The sequence below is a fragment of the Solanum lycopersicum genome, chromosome 11 (genome assembly GCF_036512215.1).
Source record: "Solanum lycopersicum chromosome 11, SLM_r2.1".
NCBI lineage: Eukaryota > Viridiplantae > Streptophyta > Magnoliopsida > Solanales > Solanaceae > Solanum > Solanum lycopersicum.
The window spans coordinates 3,240,577-3,257,937 of NC_090810.1; the positions used below are offsets into that span (position 1 = coordinate 3,240,577).

Sequence of the window (17,361 nt, forward strand, 5' to 3'; positions counted from 1 at the left end):
GTTTCTTCGATACGGAATTCAAACCATAAGATGCATTTAGACTTTGAGGTTTCAGGTTTACACTTCACTGTTTATTAACTAATTACGTAATATAATTTAAATAATTTTAAATTTTATTTGATAAAACTTTGATTCTTCAGTGTTTCATAATTTCGAAATCCTTGCATCAAATTTCGAAGAATCAAAATTATTTGATTCAATTTAATTTTTTGATATTTATGTTCATACGTAAAACTTTATACAATAGTATCCCTAAAAAAATAAAAAATCACATACTTTATATATATCTATTTGTTCAAATTATATATTCAAAATTGTAAAATTGAACTACGTAGATATTTTGGGGCTTTAGCTACTTTACCCTAAAGCCGCCCTTGACTGCCGGTGTACCTCCATCTCACGGCGGAGTGTGTCAATTTCTTCCTGCTTTTACCCTTGAGCTTCCGGCGGTGTGCCTGCCATGGGAATGATGGAGATAGATGGACGTGAAAGAAGTGTTGATTCGGAGAGATGGGAAGATGATATGGAAGAAAGCGGGTATGATAAATCTAAGGATTCTTCGAGTAAGCATCGAAGTAGTAAGGATAAGGATAGGAAAAGTAGTAGTGGACGAAGAGAAGAGAAAGAGCATAGAAGAGATCGGGAGAAGAGTAAAGAGTTGGAGAAGGATCGTTCGTCAACTCGTGATAGAAGGAAGGAAGATCGTAGAGATCGTGGAAAAGACCGGGAGAGAGATAGTGAACGGGGAAGAGATAAGGAACGAGATCGGGATACTGACCGGGAGAGAGACAGTGAACGGGGAAGAGATAAGGAACGAGATCGGGACATTGACCGGGAGAGAGATAGTGAACGGGGAAGAGATAAGGAACGAGATAGGGAGACTGAGCGGGTGAGGAGCAGCAAGGATAAGGATAGTGAGAAGGTAAGAGATAGGAAAAAGGAAAAGGAAAGAGGTAGTAGAGATGGAGCTGAGAAGGAGAAGGGGAGAGATAGAGCTAAAGAAAAGGGGAAGGAAGTGGATGAGGATGATAAGGAGAGGTCAAGAGATAAAGATAGGAGCAGCCGTAGGCAGCGAGATGAGGGTCATGATAGGAGTAAGGACAAGGACAGGCGGAAGGATGAAGATTCTGATTATCGCTATGCAGCTAAGCAGGAAATTGTTGTTTCTCATGAAGATGAGGAGAGGTCACATAACAATGCAGTTGAAACAGGTGGAGCACAATCTGCTGCTGCCGCTTCGGAGCTGGAGGAACGCATTCTGAAGTAAGTAACCCATTTTTTACTGGCTCTTTTATTTCGTAATGTATCATATTGTATTCTGTTATCTAGTATCCTACTATATTGTTTCATAATATATCATATTGTATTGTAGTGTGATCTATTGTATCGTACTGTATTGTTTTAATTGAATACAACATTTACCATTCAATCAATTTCAGCTAATATCTTGTGATATGATAGGAAAAAAAGAAAAAAGTTGTTATAGTTTATATTAGTTTTTTCTGAGAAGGCACAATTTGTAAATATTTATCCATATAACATCTAGGTTGTGCTGAAACCATATTTACATGTGAAAAAGAAGAACAAACTGCTTCGTCAACCTATCAGAAAACGAAGGCTTCTATCACTGAAATAGTATCTTCTATGTATCTCTAGTTAGCTCAAGAATAGAAAAATCTAAAGCAGTTCAACTTAAAAATATCTCGAATTTCTCTCTTCCTAGATTGTCCACCAAATGCAGGCTGGTACAACCTCCATTTATCTCTATGTTGCAATCTCGTACTTGCTTTTTGCCAGCTGAGCAAGACCTCAATAATCTTTCTTGCCATTGTCCGAACAGTGTCTCTGTGCCTAATGAAGATCTTTTATAGCATATCTGTGATCCGACAATTTAGAAATAGATGTGCTGTCTCAGTTTATTCAGCATACATGTAGCACTTCGAGCTATGTTGAAATTTCTCTTGCTAGGGTCATCATGTGCCAACACCACTTCCCGGGTTAACAACCAGTTGAAATATGCTACTCTATAGGGTATTTTAACTTTCTATATGTTCTTCCAAGGCCAGTTGTCCATCTGCTGAAGGTCTTTATTGAGTAGCTTATAAGCTGAGCTAACTCTGAAGCATCCTGTAGTGTCTATTTTTCATAGAGCTCCAAGTAGTGTAAAGCATCTTTGATATTGAAGGGCACAGACCAGTTTATACGATAAAGGGCTAGGAACATGTTCCAAAAGTGTGTTGCAAAAGGGCAGTGAAGCATGAGGTGGTTGATGCTTTCTGATGTTTACTGACACATGTAACACCTATTGACCAGTTGGAATCTTCTTCTTGTAAGATTGTCTTGAGTGAGGCATGCTTTTTTTCAGTCTGTCCAAGTAAAACATGAGAATTGTGTTGAGGACATAATCTAGTAAATGGAAGTGTGCTCTCCCTACGACTTAAGTCTTTGTGTTAGATTGTCACACATTTCAGTAATAGCGTCAATGATGGTATCCACCAGTCTGGTGGTCATGATGTTATTAACATTAACAATGTAACTTTAACTAGAAACGAACCGGAGAAAGTCGGCAATGGTGGTGCTAGTTTAGTAAATTTAATCTGTAATTGTACCATTCTGTTAGTGGTTATCCATTTGAATTCATTTTGTTGAGAGATTTGTTTTATCATCTGTCCTAAGCTAGCACGTGGTTTGTAGCTGTGTGCACTGGCTCCTATGATGTGTATGGTGGTGGTTTAGTAATTTAACCAGGGCAGTTGTACATTGACATTGGTTGCTAGCTGTACAGAATTCTTGAAAGACGTTTTGACATACTAGAATATAGATTTGGTTTGATAAGTTATGTTTGTTGTACTTGATAGCTATAGGCTGAAGGAATGCTTATGACTGCAGGATGAAGGAAGAGAGGTTGAAGAAAAAATCAGAAGGTGCTTCTGAGGTGTTGGCGTGGGTTAGCAAGAGCCGAAAGATTGAGGAGATAAGGAATGCTGAGAAGGAGAAAGCCTTACAGCTTTCGAAGATTTTTGAAGAGCAGGTAGGTTGTCTGCTGATGTGCCTGTGACTCTTTTATCTGTAGGAATTGGATTGATTTGACTTCAGGTCTTCATGATATATTATAATCTTGCAGGACAAGATGAATGAAGAAGAAAGTGATGATGAGGAGAATGCTCGGCTAGCTGCAAGTATGGATCTTATTTCTGAATATTTTTTTTGGTTAATATTTCTAATCAAATGTTTTACAAGACCATGCACATTCAATCAAAGTCGTAATATATTGTCTTTGGAACAGAAAAAAATAATATACTTGGTGCATTTTCTTGTTTGGGTGCAAAGCTTCCTGCTCTTCATTCTTAGTATGTTTGATTCCACTTCTAGTTTTAGTCGTCTTATGATTCAAAAATTTTTGGTGGATTTTTTCCTCTGTCATCCAACTCTAATCAAACTGGTGTTGCATGTGAAATCCAAAATTTTGAAGTCGTCATTGGGGAAATGAAAGTAGCCAAGGTCATTCCTTTCATGTACTATGATTTGGCTTTTGTGCAGTTTGGGAACGGAATAAATGGCTTTATTATATTCTCTTAATTGAAATAGTTGAAGAATGCTCTGAAGTTTGTCTTTAATTTCTCTCAACAGAAGAGCTAGGTGGGATGAAAGTACTCCATGGGCTTGACAAAGTAGTCGAAGGTGGGGCTGTTGTCTTGACACTCAAAGATCAGAGCATACTTGCTGGTGATGATGTTAATCAAGGTAACCAAATAAGTGATATGTTTATATTTTCTCTTGTTTTATCTCTGCTTTCAGCCTTCAGTATTGTGGATTCGGATTTTGTAGTGACTTGAATTGTATACCCCAGAGGTTGATGTGCTTGAAAATGTGGAGATCGGAGAACAGAAGCGAAGGGATGATGCTTACAAGGCTGCAAAAAATAAAACAGGGATCTATGATGACAAGTGAGATTTAATATACCTGTAATCACCACTTCTTTGTTATGTTTGAATGACTAATATATCTCGTTATGATTGGATGTAGGTTCAATGATGAACCTGGTTTTGAAAGGAAAATATTACCAAAGTATGATGACCCGGCAGAAGAGGAGGTTTAACTCTTTGTTTCCCTTTTCTTTTTTAATTATTGGAAAATATTGTATTTCCTGAATATTGTTTAATAGCATTTCGTCCTCAATTTAAGAAGAATCCAATCTGTCTTTCTTACCCTAGATTTTCTTTTAGGGAGTTATTCTTGATGCAACTGGAGGTTTCAGTCTTGATGCAGAGAAGAAACTGGAGGAGGTAAGCCATTCTTATCTATTTAATCATGTATGGTTTCAAGACTGTATGTCAGGTTACATTTGTTAACAGAGTTACCCTTTTTGATTACCAGCTACGGAGAAGGATTCAGGGGCCTTCCTCAATAAATCGGATGGAAGACCTCAACTCTTCTGGGAAATTATTGTCCGACTACTATACTCAAGAGGAAATGGTTCAATTTAAGAAGCCCAAGAAGAAAAAATCACTGAGGAAGAAAGAGAAGATGGATCTAGATGCCCTTGAAGCGGAGGCCAAATCTGCTGGATTGGGTGTCAGTGATCTTGGTTCTCGCAATGATAAGACAAGGCAGGTCCTTAAGGAAGAAAAGGAGAGAGCAGATGCAGAGACGAGGAGCAATGCTTACCAGGCTGCTTATGCCAAGGCTGAAGAGGCATCCAAAGCACTTCGACCCGATAAAACTAATAACAACCAGAGAGAGGAAGATGATGCAGTATTTGATGATGATGATGAGGAGCTTAGAAAATCCTTAGAAAGAGCCAGAAAACTTGCATTGAGAAAGCAAGAGGGCCTTGCCAAAACCTTTCCAGAGTCAATTGCTTCGCTTGCTGCTTCCCGTGCAAATGATTCAATGGTGGATAATTCAAGTTCTGCATCTGGAGAGGCACAAGAGAACAAGGTTGTCTTCACAGAGATGGAAGAGTTTGTCTGGGGGCTTCAGCTTGATGAAGGTAATCTACTCTTTAATTTTGCTTGACTGATTGTGATAATAGCCATTTTATTATGTGTGATTTCTCAAGTTAATTGGTAAAGGTTTATCCAGTTGCATGTGGTGGATAGGCCATGTTTTTATAATAGGTTTGTATGCTTGCACAATTTAAGTGTAACTAGTTATGAGTAATTTGTGAGTTGGGAAGAGAACACTGGATAGTGAGGTCAGCAAATCACTGAACGGAATCACTCCTTCAATTTAACAGTCCCTTTTTCTCCCCTAGTGGTTGTTGAGTAATTTCATATGGGGTATCATCGAAACAAACTACCGATACTGCAATAGAGTCTCCAGATATATTGACACAAAATTCCGAAACTTATTACAGTTGACTCCCCAGATACAATATTGAAACAGAATTTTGAAATGTTCTACAATTAGTCATTCGTCCTTCTTACTCCAACTCCTAATTTAGATGATTAAGAAAAAGAAAGCAACAAAATTTGGAGGTTTATAGTATATAAATCTTCTCTCCAGTTTATTTGTGAATAGAAGTTCTGCTGTTTTGATGGAAATTTCATTTTTCTTGCATGTCCAAGCCTATGGGGGTGATGAGCATTTACAGTTATCCTTGTTACAAGTTTTTCAACAAAAAGACCTTGTAGAAGTTCTTCAAGAGAAAGATAAATACAAGCTTTTCAATAGCAAAAATCTTGTTTGTCACTGCAATTGATTCTGAGACAAGAGAATCATACATTTCCTATTCAACATATATCTCTACGTCCCTCCAGGGACGTCTGGTAGAATTGGAAGGACATAACACGACGGTTAATCAATCATATTTCACATTTTTATGTTGCATTTTTGCTGTGTTTTTATTTTATCATTAACTCAACTTTTACTTTGGTCTTTACTGGAACTTGGCAACGGCTTTCAAGGGTGGCGTTATCTGATATTATTACCTGTTTGCTCTTGTAGAGGAACAAAAACCTGGTAGCGATGATGTTTTCATGGAGGAAGACGTGCTACCAAAACCCTCTGATGAAGAACTGAAGAGTGAGGATGGTGGTTGGACCGAAGTGAAGGAAACCAAGGAAGAGGAGCCATCTGTAAAGGAGGAGGAAATGGAAGTAACTCCAGATGATACGATACGTGAAGTTCCAGTTGGAAAGGGTTTATCAGGGGTTCTCAAACTTTTGCAAGAACGAGGTACTCTCAAGGAAGATATTGAATGGGGTGGTCGAAACATGGACAAGAAGAAGAGCAAGCTCGTAGGCATCCGTAGCGAGGACGGGAAAAAGGAAATAAACATAGAAAGGACTGATGAGTATGGGCGAATCGTAAGTACTTCTACTTAATTAATGAGTTCTTGGATTCTCTAACTTCTATTCCCCTGTAGTTTTGTGCTATTAACCCCTCAACCAGTATTATTCTGTTTATCCAAATGTATCCCCCGCGACAATTCTGTGGAAGCTGTCCTCCTGTTCTACACTTTCTTGTACAAAGATGTCACTGCCTTCTGATAGGGAAAATTTTGCTGTCTGTATGGTCTGATAGGGAAAATTTTACTGTGTCTGTATGGTCTGATAGGGAAATTTTTCCTCTACAATATTCAACAGTGTAAGTTTCTTATTATCAATGACATCTCTTTATATACCATAAAACTCCAATTTAGTACTGGCGTGTGGACATAAAATGGGATGGAGGGGATTCCTAAGGAACAGCAGGTAAGAATGGCGAGATTGCTCCTGTAAGACTACTATGTCCATTATCGCCATTCCACTTGTGCACCCATATCATTTAATAATGAGATTGGTTTATATGATGGTTGCGAGGGGGTGGTCTTTTAATTTCATATAATGAAAATGACTGTAATGATACTTACCAAATAAAAGAGGGTAGAGTGGGGGCTGACTGCTGAGCACCTATTTGATGAATTCCTTCTGGTTCTACGAGCTTATTCTAGTGTAGCCTCATCTTTCAATTGATATGTGGTTTCTTCTTCTTCAGCTGACTCCAAAGGAGGCTTTTCGGTTGCTTTCACATAAATTTCATGGGAAGGGGCCTGGGAAGATGAAGCAAGAAAAGCGTATGCGGCAATACCAGGAGGAGCTGAAGATAAAACAGATGAAAAATTCAGATACTCCATCACAGTCTGTGGAGAGGATGAGAGAAACTCATGCTCAAACAAGAACTCCATATATTGTTCTTAGCGGACATGTTAAACCAGGGTTCGTTTTTTTCCTTACTCTCTTTAAAGTGCTTTAATTCAAAAAGTAGATCTTTCCCGCGGACTATCAACTATGCAGCTGACTTGTCAGTTGCCTAGGGCAGGGTTCTTATACTTCTGCCGTATTGAAGTTCTATCAATTTTGATTTGGCCTTAGAGATACATTTTGTCAGAGATCTCTCATCTTTTCCTGTCGCAAGCTTGTATTTTTATTTATCTCCAACATTCTCTATGGTTTGTAATTTGCAAAGTGTTCGGTCATTTTCAGGCAAACTAGTGATCCTCGAAGTGGTTTTGCTACTGTTGAGAAGGACTTGCCTGGAGGTTTGACCCCTATGCTTGGTGATAAGAAGGTCAGTGTCTTTTGCTGGTGATTATACTTACATAGAAAGGCTATGATGCTGTTATAGTTATGTTGCTCGGAATCTCCAAAAATACTGCCACACCCGTTTCAGATCCTTTAAAAATGCACTACTTTTAGAGTACCCAACTTGCACCTGTCAGTATTTTTAAAGAGTCCGAGCAATGCAAGTATACGTGTGCTCACTAGCTGTCCACCTGAACACTCTCATGCTTTATCTGACATGTTCTTTTTAGTGCTTGCACATTTTGCTCTCTATTTGATCATCATCTAGTTCCCAGGGTTGTAATTTTTATCGCGACGTCTTTCAGGTGGAGCACTTTTTGGGCATAAAACGCAAGTTTGAACCAGGAGAGGGGAGCTCACAAAAGAAGCCCAAAAATTAATTTACTTTTCGCGGTTCAAGATATCCTTTTTGCTTTACGCACAAGATCTTGTAATTGTACATAAAAATCTATCTACGCTGTGTGGCGTAAATGGTTCAATTGTGATGCCTCTGTTAAATGGCATAGCAACATGAAAATAGTAGTGTACTTCACATGTAGTTGACCAATCCTACTGTTGCCTTGATCCCTTTTTGGCCTTCAAATCACAATTCTAATCGTGCTGAGGAGCATTTCAACATTTCTTCTGTATTTGTCTTATTGATGAACGTAAATTTCATTTAGACGTTCAAAAGTATGACATGTTTCGACACATGATGTGTAAATGGTCACAGCTATTCATTACGTAGATAAATTAATCACATAAAATGTCTCCCTCGGATTATACACACTCTTTCGACAAAAATTAGAACATGCATGATGTTTTGATCTATAATTCAAGGAGATGATTTATTTTAACTAGTATCATCATAATGTGCTTGAGAGTACATATGTAATTTGTCTACGAGAAACAATTTATCATTTGTTTATGTGCTCAATCGAAATAGTTTAAGTGGTTATCTAGATTGTGTATAATAAGTTAGAAGAAATGCAAGAATCAATAAGGACCACAAGATTTGGATAGCCTTTACTTCATCTTCTTTCTTCCTATGTCACAAGTTCACAACTTTCCATAGTCATTCCCCCAATCAAGAAGCTAAAAAAAAGACTCAAATAATGGCAATGCATCACTATTTTCGTACAAGAAGTACTACGTCTAATCAGTGGTGGTGGAGTCAGAATTTTGTCCATGACAACAGAGTCAGAACATCCACTAAAAGGATTCAAATATACATGACTCATGAGTCGTCCTCAGATAACCAAAACGACACAATCCAACCCAATCAATTTTCACCACTCGAATCAGTTTTCAGGCGGCGTTTACTTACTGGCATTGCCACAGCTTCTATAGTAGCCTTGGGTGCCAATTTTACTGGCATTACTAGTTCCTTACTAGGCCTATCCCCCGATGGTGCTCGGAGTCTTAAGCTCGATGTAATCTACCCTATCGGAGGTTATACTCGATGTCTTGACACAAATGAAGGATTTGGTTAGTAAGTAGTTAACATCATTGGTATTTTTAACTAAGTACAAAAGATTCGACTTTTCGTAGCAATAATATGAGTTGCCACTAAAACTATTTGTGACGGATTTTTTTTTCTGTTACAGAGTTTGTGTATCCATCAAGTTGGGTTGGTGATCAAACTATATTGTATCGAGCCGCGGGGAGAGTAGAACGATCACTCGATCCACCATCGTTGAGTGGCAATGGTGATCGGAGACGGAGAAATGTGAATGAACCAGTTGTTGCATTTGGTCCTCCGGGATCAAATGGAGAACTCAATGTTAGTGTCATTGTTTCACAAGTTCCTATTGATTTCTCGTAAGCTTCCATCCCTAGTCTTACTTAAAAGATGTACATTTCATATAATTTTTACTAAGTTCGATATTGCATTTTGTTAGGATTTTATTCTGAATAATTCTAAAAATCAGCTAGGTTTTTTTTATATGTCCTGAATCTTTTTGTTGTTGCTAGTTAGTCCTTAAAGGTAGCATTATCATTAGGAGTATATCAAAATATTATGCATCTTTTAGTCAAATTATTTTGGCATAATACAAGAAACAACTTAGATTTGTATATAGTTGAATAAGTAGATACATACGTCCTACCTGAACGTGTGTCTCTACTTATTCAACTTTATACAAGTTTAACCTACTGGAGAACATAAACGTCGGTCAGTATCAAATTAAAAGACATTCATGTATTGCGCCATTTATACAAGTCTGATTTATCATCGTTTAAGATTAAGCTTCTGCGTGACGACTTTTCAACGCGATTTTTGGCAGGATAGAGACATTTGGAGGACCAAAGGAAGTAGGTGAGGCTATAGTGAAGATTATTACAGGATCAGGCAAAAGACCTAATGTTAAAGGGACACTAATTCAAGCAAATTTAAGAGAGGATTCTAATAAAAAATATTACACATTAGAATTTCAAGTTGAAAGCCCTACATTTGAGAGACACAATGTTGCTGTTTGTTGTGCTAAGGGAGGAAAATTATTCACTTTGAATTCACAATCTCCACAATCAAGTTGGCCAATGGTGAAAGAAGATCTCTACAAAATAGCTAATTCTTTTAGCGTAACGTCATGAAGTCATAAATCGAACATAATAAAGACTTTTTTGTGTCATTTGATTCAGGAGGAGTCTCTTGACGTTACGTCTCTTTTTAGAGTTGATGCTTAATATAAGAAAAAGAGACTATGAAATAAAAGAAAGAAGGTGCGTTCGAACTTCGATATTTTATACAAATTGGGCTTCAAATGATTTAGTCCAAACAATTCTCTTTTTATGGCATTAGTTATTGGATGCTTAACTAACTTTGTAACAAGAATATCATTATAAATTATGTTTACATTACACAATTTGTTTGATACAATCACATTGTTATTAGGGATTCATTTGAATATCATTCGGTGAAAAATTATATTATTTTTATACGGTTAAAATAATTTTGTAGGTATATATAATAAATATCAAACTCCCTTCAGCTATTTCGTATGTCTATTTCTTCAGATTTTAAACCTTTATAATGAAAATTTTGACTCCGTCACTGACAATGATTTTGATAAATATATCAAAATATAAGTAATCAAAGAATTGGCCAATGCAAATTATTAGTGTTTTACAAATTTTCAAGATTCACTTTTTTTTAGGTTCCAATATTTTCTCCTAACTAAGTCTTAAGTCTTATAATTACAACACGTGTCTATTATACACATCTTTATCCTTTTAAAATTAAACAAGATTTAATTAATTAATACTAATTTCTAATAATTATTGTCACAAGTTATTAATTAACCAAAAAAAAAAATCCCTCATGCACGTAAAACCACAACACATCCCTAACAATAGGAGTACACGTAATTAATTATCAGTCATAAAAGAATTGAACAACCTTAATAATTGCTTAATTAACGTTTGATTAAGTCTTAATCTAAGAACTTCCTCATCTTTCATGTTCTAACCCCAACCCCTTTTACTAGATTGTCGTATGGAAGCTTGAGAAGAAAAAAAAAACATCAAGATTTTCCATCAATGTAAGTAATTTTCATATAATATATGTTTTGTTATGTCTTAAAAAAAAATTGGATATGATTTTTTTGTGTGTTTAATTTGAATGTTATGTTTATGTAATTGAATTATTATCTTTCGTTTGAAAATTATGCTGTATATATATTAAAATAGTTGAATTCGCGATTCAAAATTATAGGATGTGAAATCTTGAATTCCCTTGTTAGAATTCGTTGTGGTTCGGCTTTTCCCTGGACCCCACAAGTTCACCGGGTTGCCTTTATTGAAATTTCTGGTTCTGCCACGGCTTTTCCCTGGATCCCACAAGTTCACCGGGTTGCCTTTATTGAAAGTTTTGGTTCTGCCACGACTTTTCCCTGGACCCCACAAGTTCACCGAGTTGCCTTTATTGAAATTCTTGGTTCTGCCACTGTTTGTATAGTATTAGTATGTTAATTGTTCTTAGCAATTATGAGGTGGAGAAATGAGATTTTTTTTTATTATTACTATTGATTTTCTTGATCTGGGATCTTTCGGAAAAAACCTCTCTACCTCTGCGAAACAAAGGTAATATCTGTGTACACTCTACCCGTCCTAGACCACAACGCGCGGGGTACCTACATGTGTGGACACTAGTACAGAGTGACATTATCAAGTGCGCGATAGACCATGAGTAAGCACTTTTAATGTATGTTAAAGACAAACTCTCTACTTTTCTGGGAGGTTCATGTATACTCTACCCTCCCCAGATCCCGCGTGTAGAATTACACGGGGTTCGTTGTTGTTGTACTTTAGTCAAAGTTTGTTTACTTTTCATTTGGTACTAGTATATCTTGTTCTTGATGTGTTAAAATCTTTGTTGGTATTGATTTGGATCTCTAATTTGTGATAATTTGTTGTGTTTTGATGGGATTTGTATAGTTGACATGACTAAAGGGGGTGTGGAAGATAACATTGTTCTGTCTAGTGTGAATGTGAGTAATGTTGATAAGATGTTGGCACCAAATTATAATGGGAATTTGAAGGGAAAGAACAGTTTGGAGAGTGAGCTCGAGTCGATACTTGTGAGGCAACAGCAACGTCAACATGATCGTGATATTGTTGGTGAACGTGAGAGGGATTTGAATATATCGAGGAGTGGTAGTGCTCCTCCTACTGTCGAAGGATCGTTGAGTGTTGTTGGAAGTTTGTTTAAGAATTCTAACTTAGCACAATCTAATAGTAGTAACAATGGTGGTGGTGGTGGTAATTCAAGCAATGACATTTTGACAGAAGAGCAAATTCGATCACACCCTGCGTACTTGGCGTACTATTACTCAAATGTCAATCTTAATCCTAGATTGCCCCCTCCGTTGATGTCTCGAGAAGATTGGAGAATTGCTCAGAGGGTTCAGGCAGGAGGATGTGCTTTTATGAGCAAGAATTTGATGGAACAAGGTGGTGGTTCATCATTGTTCGCGATGCAACCTGGTTTCCCTATACAGAGGGCGGAAGACGAGTTGATTAAGCTGAGGAAGACTGCTGCGAGGAATCTGTCACGAGGAACATTGGAATCCAACACTGGAATTGGTGTGAGGAAAAAGAGTTTTGCGGACATAGTTCAGGTGATCTCTCTTGACTTGTGCTTGTATATTTGCTTTATTTCGAAATGCTTCTATTGACGTGTACCAATACTTTCTCAAGTTGACATGTGTTCGTGACAAATTAACGTTCATATGAAAGTTATCATCTTTTCAATATCTATCATGTCAAATCGTCGAGAAAATGCAGAAACGTACCTGAATCCATGAGTTCTAATGAAGACAACCGCGTTCTCCTCCTCCACTTCTCATGTTGCTTCCGAATCTTCTGAATTAAGATGAGATATACTTTTCCTTTTCAGGAAGGACTTGACCAATCTGCACTCGCGCCTGCTGATCTTTCACACGCTGAAAGCACGGAACACACAAAGACATCACACACTGGAAATGCTCCTCCCGGCTTTTCTGGATTGGAGAAGATTCAGAATCCTAATCCACATCACCCTGATTCTTCTGCATCTGCCATCAATTCAATGATAAGGAGTGGAACACCTGACCCTCGTTCATTTACAAGATCACCTAGTCCCAAGATTTCAATTGACATAACTAGCCCAAATGGCCTCAATGCCGATGTATCTGATCTTACTGCCTCATTATCTCGCCTTCAACATGACGATAATATGCAGCAGACTTGGCTTCAAAATAGACTATCAAATGGTTATAGGCAGGGCGTGCAACATCAGCTAAATGAATACTATGGAGCTGAAAATTTAGGTACTGTTTCCGATTATGCTGACCATAATTCCACATTCTACCTTGATGGACATACGGATTACCTCAGTCCTGAGTTTGTGAGTCAAAACTCTAGAGTCCAACAACACATCAATAACAATCACGTTGTTGATTCTACCGGATATTTACCTGGTGGATACAAATATAACCCGAAGATGGTGTTGAATAACAATCTTGGTAAGGTTTATTGATCAGTCGTGATATCGTGTGCATTAGAATTACTTTTTGTGCTCACGTTGTTTGAAAAATGTGTTAGGTTCTCATTTAAATGGTGTCAATGGGAATGGACGTCATCTGAGGAGTGATCCGAAATATGCAACTTCTCATGGCAATACAGAATTAAAAGTTCTTGGAACAATGTATGCTGATACAGCATCACTCCCGCAACAGAAGCAACAATATTGCCCTTCCTTAATACGTAATTCTTGCAATTTAACGGATAGGTATCATGTGATTCATGCTCTTGGCTCAGGCCAAGAGAATAAAATAGCAAATTCATTGTATGTGACAGTAGGATCGAGAAGTCCTATGTATCAGAGTGATCCTCTCCCACAGATTCCTCCTGCCTTGAGAAATCCTACCGATGAATCTAAAAGTTCATGGCATTCGGAGAACGTTACTGATGGAAATGTTTCACTGTCTCTACTGGAAGATCTCAAGAACAACCCCAGGTCGTTGGATCTTTTGGATGTTCTTAATCATGTTGTCGAATTCAGGTGCATCTAAGCTGCTTTTTTCGTATATATTTTAGCTATATCATCTCTTTTTTTCCTTTACTGCCTCTTTTTTATTACTTAGTAAGGATCAGTACGGGAGTCGATTTATTCAAAAGAAGCTGGAAACTGCCACTGTCGAAGAAAAGATGAAGATATTCCCCGAAATTCTTCCTCATGCTCACAGTTTAATGACAGATGTCTTTGGGAATTATGTCATACAAAAGGTACTGATAGTCGTTTAAACCATCGTTATCTTTTTCTTTTCTCTCTTCAAACTGTACACTATCCTAGATGAATTTTGTGTTGATTGTCATTTGCTAATCAATGTAAACAGTTCCTCGAGCATGGAACGGAGAGTCAAAGAAAGGAACTAGCAAGGCAACTTCTCGGTCATGTTTTGCCTCTGAGTCTTCAAATGTATGGTTGCAGAGTTATTCAGAAGGTTGATCTTTTTATTTATCCTGTACAATAACTTGATCTAGTTTTAGTGCACAGTCACGTCTTGTGCATTCATATGTGTTTGTCTACTCCTTCCGTTTCAGTTTATTTGTATGGTTTTGACTTGACTCGGAGTTTAAGAAAGTCAAAAAACTATTTTTTATCACATCAAAGTAATTGAACTCTATCCTCTATAACAGTTAAGTCAGACGAAGAGATAGAGTACGATATCCTTGCTTAATAGTTCATCCTTTTGTCCTTTTTTTCTGGATTACGGAATGAAACATATTATATGATCACAGGCTTTGGAAGTCTTTGATGTGGAACTGCAGAAGCAAATGGCTACAGAACTAGATGGCTATGTGATGAAATGTGTTCGTGATCAGAATGGTAATCATGTTATTCAGAAGTGCATAGAGTATGTACCTCAAAATCGAATTCACTTTATTGTAGCTTCCTTCTTCGGGCATGTTGGGTCTCTATCAACACATCCTTATGGCTGCCGTGTCATTCAGGTACTGATATGTTTTTTTTATCTTTTTCCGATTCTTCGTTTTGTTCTGTTGAGTTCCCTCAACCAGTTTGGATCTGTTCATTTTCAGCGAGTCCTTGAGTACTGCAATAACCCGGAGACACAAAAGACCATCATGGATGAAATAATGCAGGCTGCCGGTACTCTAGTGCTTGATCAATATGGAAATTATGTCATTCAGGTAATCGACTTACCACATTTTCATCTTCTTGTCATCATTACTTTACGTTATTAGTTAAGACTGTCTCTAGGCACTTCTCATTTGACCTGAAACCGCCTTTTTGATTGCTGTCTTAAATCAAGTAAGCTCTTAGCAATGTAGACCGCCAAGTTACAGGAACAAAGCTCTTTACTACACCTACTGATAAAAAATCAGGAAAAGATTAATACGCGATTCCAACTGGCACCAGAGGTTTCCGACTATAAGTTCTATTCACCTTTGATAAAACGTCTGAATATGCTCGACTTTAGCTGATTGTATATGTCCTGGCTGAATATTTAGTTACAATGTGGAGTTTGTTTTCCAACATCTACTTTTCTGCTGAAACGATGAATAGGTGTTTATGCAGCTGCTGTTTATTAAGGTACTAGCTTTTATTTTTGTATTTCCGAGTGCTGATAAACGTCTGCAGTAGATGATGAGGAATTCTTCGATTTTTTGTGTTATAAGTTGCTGTGTTTCTGTTATTAATTCTTATTTCGATCGTCTTCTTACTTCTCTAGCATGTACTGCAACACGGTAAACCACATGAGAGGTCTGAGATAATAGGCAAACTTACTGGACAAATTGTAAAGATGAGTCAGCACAAGTACGCTTCTAATGTCGTTGAAAAGTGCTTGATTTTTGCAACTCCAGAGGAGCGTCAAATTCTGGTGAACGAAATGCTTGGTTCGACACAAGAAAATGAGCCTCTACAGGTCTGTTACTATTCTTTAATTTACACAGATTTTGCACCATTCTGTTCTGCATTAGAAAGGTAAAATGCTGCAAAGCGGAAAAACAAGAACACACTATCTCTTATTCTTGCATGTGTTAAGTGAACGTTCTACATCCGTGCTTCTGCCATTTGCTTTAGCACGGGGTAGAATACTAGGTGCGATGAACATTCACTTCGTGAACTAGAAAACACTTAAAATCCTGTTAATTACGTAGTCTTGAAGAGAACGTATCAGCAACAACATGAATCAACACTACAAACGTCAGGACTCTAATCAGGACCTCCAGGAGAAGTCATATAATGTATTTGTTCTTACGGTGAAATCTTAGTCATCATGACAGTAGAATTGGTAGACTATGTAGTACTTCTATCCTTAGCTTAGTAATCGGAACACATAACAACGTTAGAGAAGATATTTGCTTAACTTTGTTATTCACAAATTGCTGTGATGCTGTCCCTTCTCATCTTTTTTCATCGCCCTGTCTAATACCTTCCACGTCTATCAGTAAAGTTCAGTACGAAACTCAAGGTAAGTGCACAGAATAGGCTTCTCGGGTAGAAACTGAGCGCTAACTATAGGTAACCAACATGTTCAATTCAAAGACAGGTAAAAGGCTTAATCGAGAGAGTGATCATACGTTCCAGATAGTTTGTGTGCTGGTCTTTCTCGGACCCTGCTAACACGTAATGCCCCTTTTCTGCATATACATTCCATCTCCACAACAACATAATCATCTCTTTTTCTTTTTCTGCTTGAACATTTTCATTGTCATTCAAAATCTAACATGTTAAAGTTCAACGAAATGCAGGCTATGATGAAGGATCCATTTGGAAACTATGTAGTACAGAAGGTTCTTGAGACATGTGATGATCAAAGTCGTGAACTAATTCTTTCGCGTATTAGAATACACCTTACTGCCCTCAAGAAATACACTTACGGAAAACACATTGTATCTCGTGTTGAAAAACTCATCGCGACAGGAGGTTAGTACACACTCCCCTCCCCTCCCCTCCCTTGATATATAACAACGTTTCGTGGTACTTTAGTCTTTAACTAACCTACTAACGACCATTGTATCGTGTTTTTTTTCCAGAGAAACACGTGGCTCTATCGATGAATTCTTCTCGAGGCAATCCAGTTTTGAAGAACTGAAGACATTTTTATTTTTGTGTATAGCTTGTAAATAAGCAGCAATCCAGTTTTGCTTCAGCCAAAATAATTGTAAATGGAAACTCTGTAATTATTTTTTGGGTAGTGAAATGAGGCAACTTATTATATGCTAGTTGCTACATGTTTTGTTTTTTTGGAACTATTGTATACTTCTCAAGCATGAAAAGTTGAGGAAATTTTGCATATAATCATCT

General features: G+C 37.4%; 3 protein-coding genes across 4 annotated transcripts; all 3 read left to right on the plus strand.

The window, feature by feature from the left end:
- The first annotated feature begins 248 nt into the window (after window positions 1-248).
- LOC101246008 (SART-1 family protein DOT2) lies at window positions 249-8,258 on the plus strand. The gene is made up of 12 exons (XM_004250014.5): window positions 249-1,263; window positions 2,890-3,031; window positions 3,125-3,179; window positions 3,631-3,744; window positions 3,851-3,947; window positions 4,027-4,093; window positions 4,227-4,286; window positions 4,378-4,993; window positions 5,950-6,311; window positions 6,982-7,202; window positions 7,470-7,554; window positions 7,874-8,258. Exons 1-12 carry the CDS (start codon window positions 461-463, stop codon window positions 7,946-7,948), a joined length of 2,697 nt encoding a protein of 898 aa, XP_004250062.1. The 5' UTR covers window positions 249-460; the 3' UTR covers window positions 7,949-8,258.
- Window positions 8,259-8,541: 283 nt separating this feature from the next.
- LOC101246302 (psbP domain-containing protein 7, chloroplastic) lies at window positions 8,542-10,425 on the plus strand. 2 transcript variants are annotated; one of them, XM_004250015.5, is made up of 3 exons: window positions 8,542-9,035; window positions 9,155-9,368; window positions 9,833-10,425. In XM_004250015.5, exons 1-3 carry the CDS (start codon window positions 8,663-8,665, stop codon window positions 10,137-10,139), a joined length of 894 nt encoding a protein of 297 aa, XP_004250063.1. In that variant the 5' UTR covers window positions 8,542-8,662; the 3' UTR covers window positions 10,140-10,425. The 2 variants fall into 2 exon arrangements, with proteins under 2 accessions (XP_004250063.1, XP_010312603.1); XM_010314301.4 differs by having other exon boundaries at window positions 8,549-9,039.
- A 529-nt stretch (window positions 10,426-10,954) lies between these two features.
- On the plus strand, window positions 10,955-17,355 carry LOC101246586 (pumilio homolog 4-like). Its single transcript, XM_019210855.3, has 11 exons — window positions 10,955-11,086; window positions 11,982-12,664; window positions 12,943-13,549; window positions 13,629-14,088; window positions 14,171-14,312; window positions 14,423-14,530; window positions 14,829-15,041; window positions 15,129-15,239; window positions 15,782-15,976; window positions 16,806-16,980; window positions 17,091-17,355. Exons 2-11 carry the CDS (start codon window positions 11,987-11,989, stop codon window positions 17,147-17,149), a joined length of 2,748 nt encoding a protein of 915 aa, XP_019066400.1. The 5' UTR covers window positions 10,955-11,086; window positions 11,982-11,986; the 3' UTR covers window positions 17,150-17,355.
- Window positions 17,356-17,361: the final 6 nt, after the last annotated feature.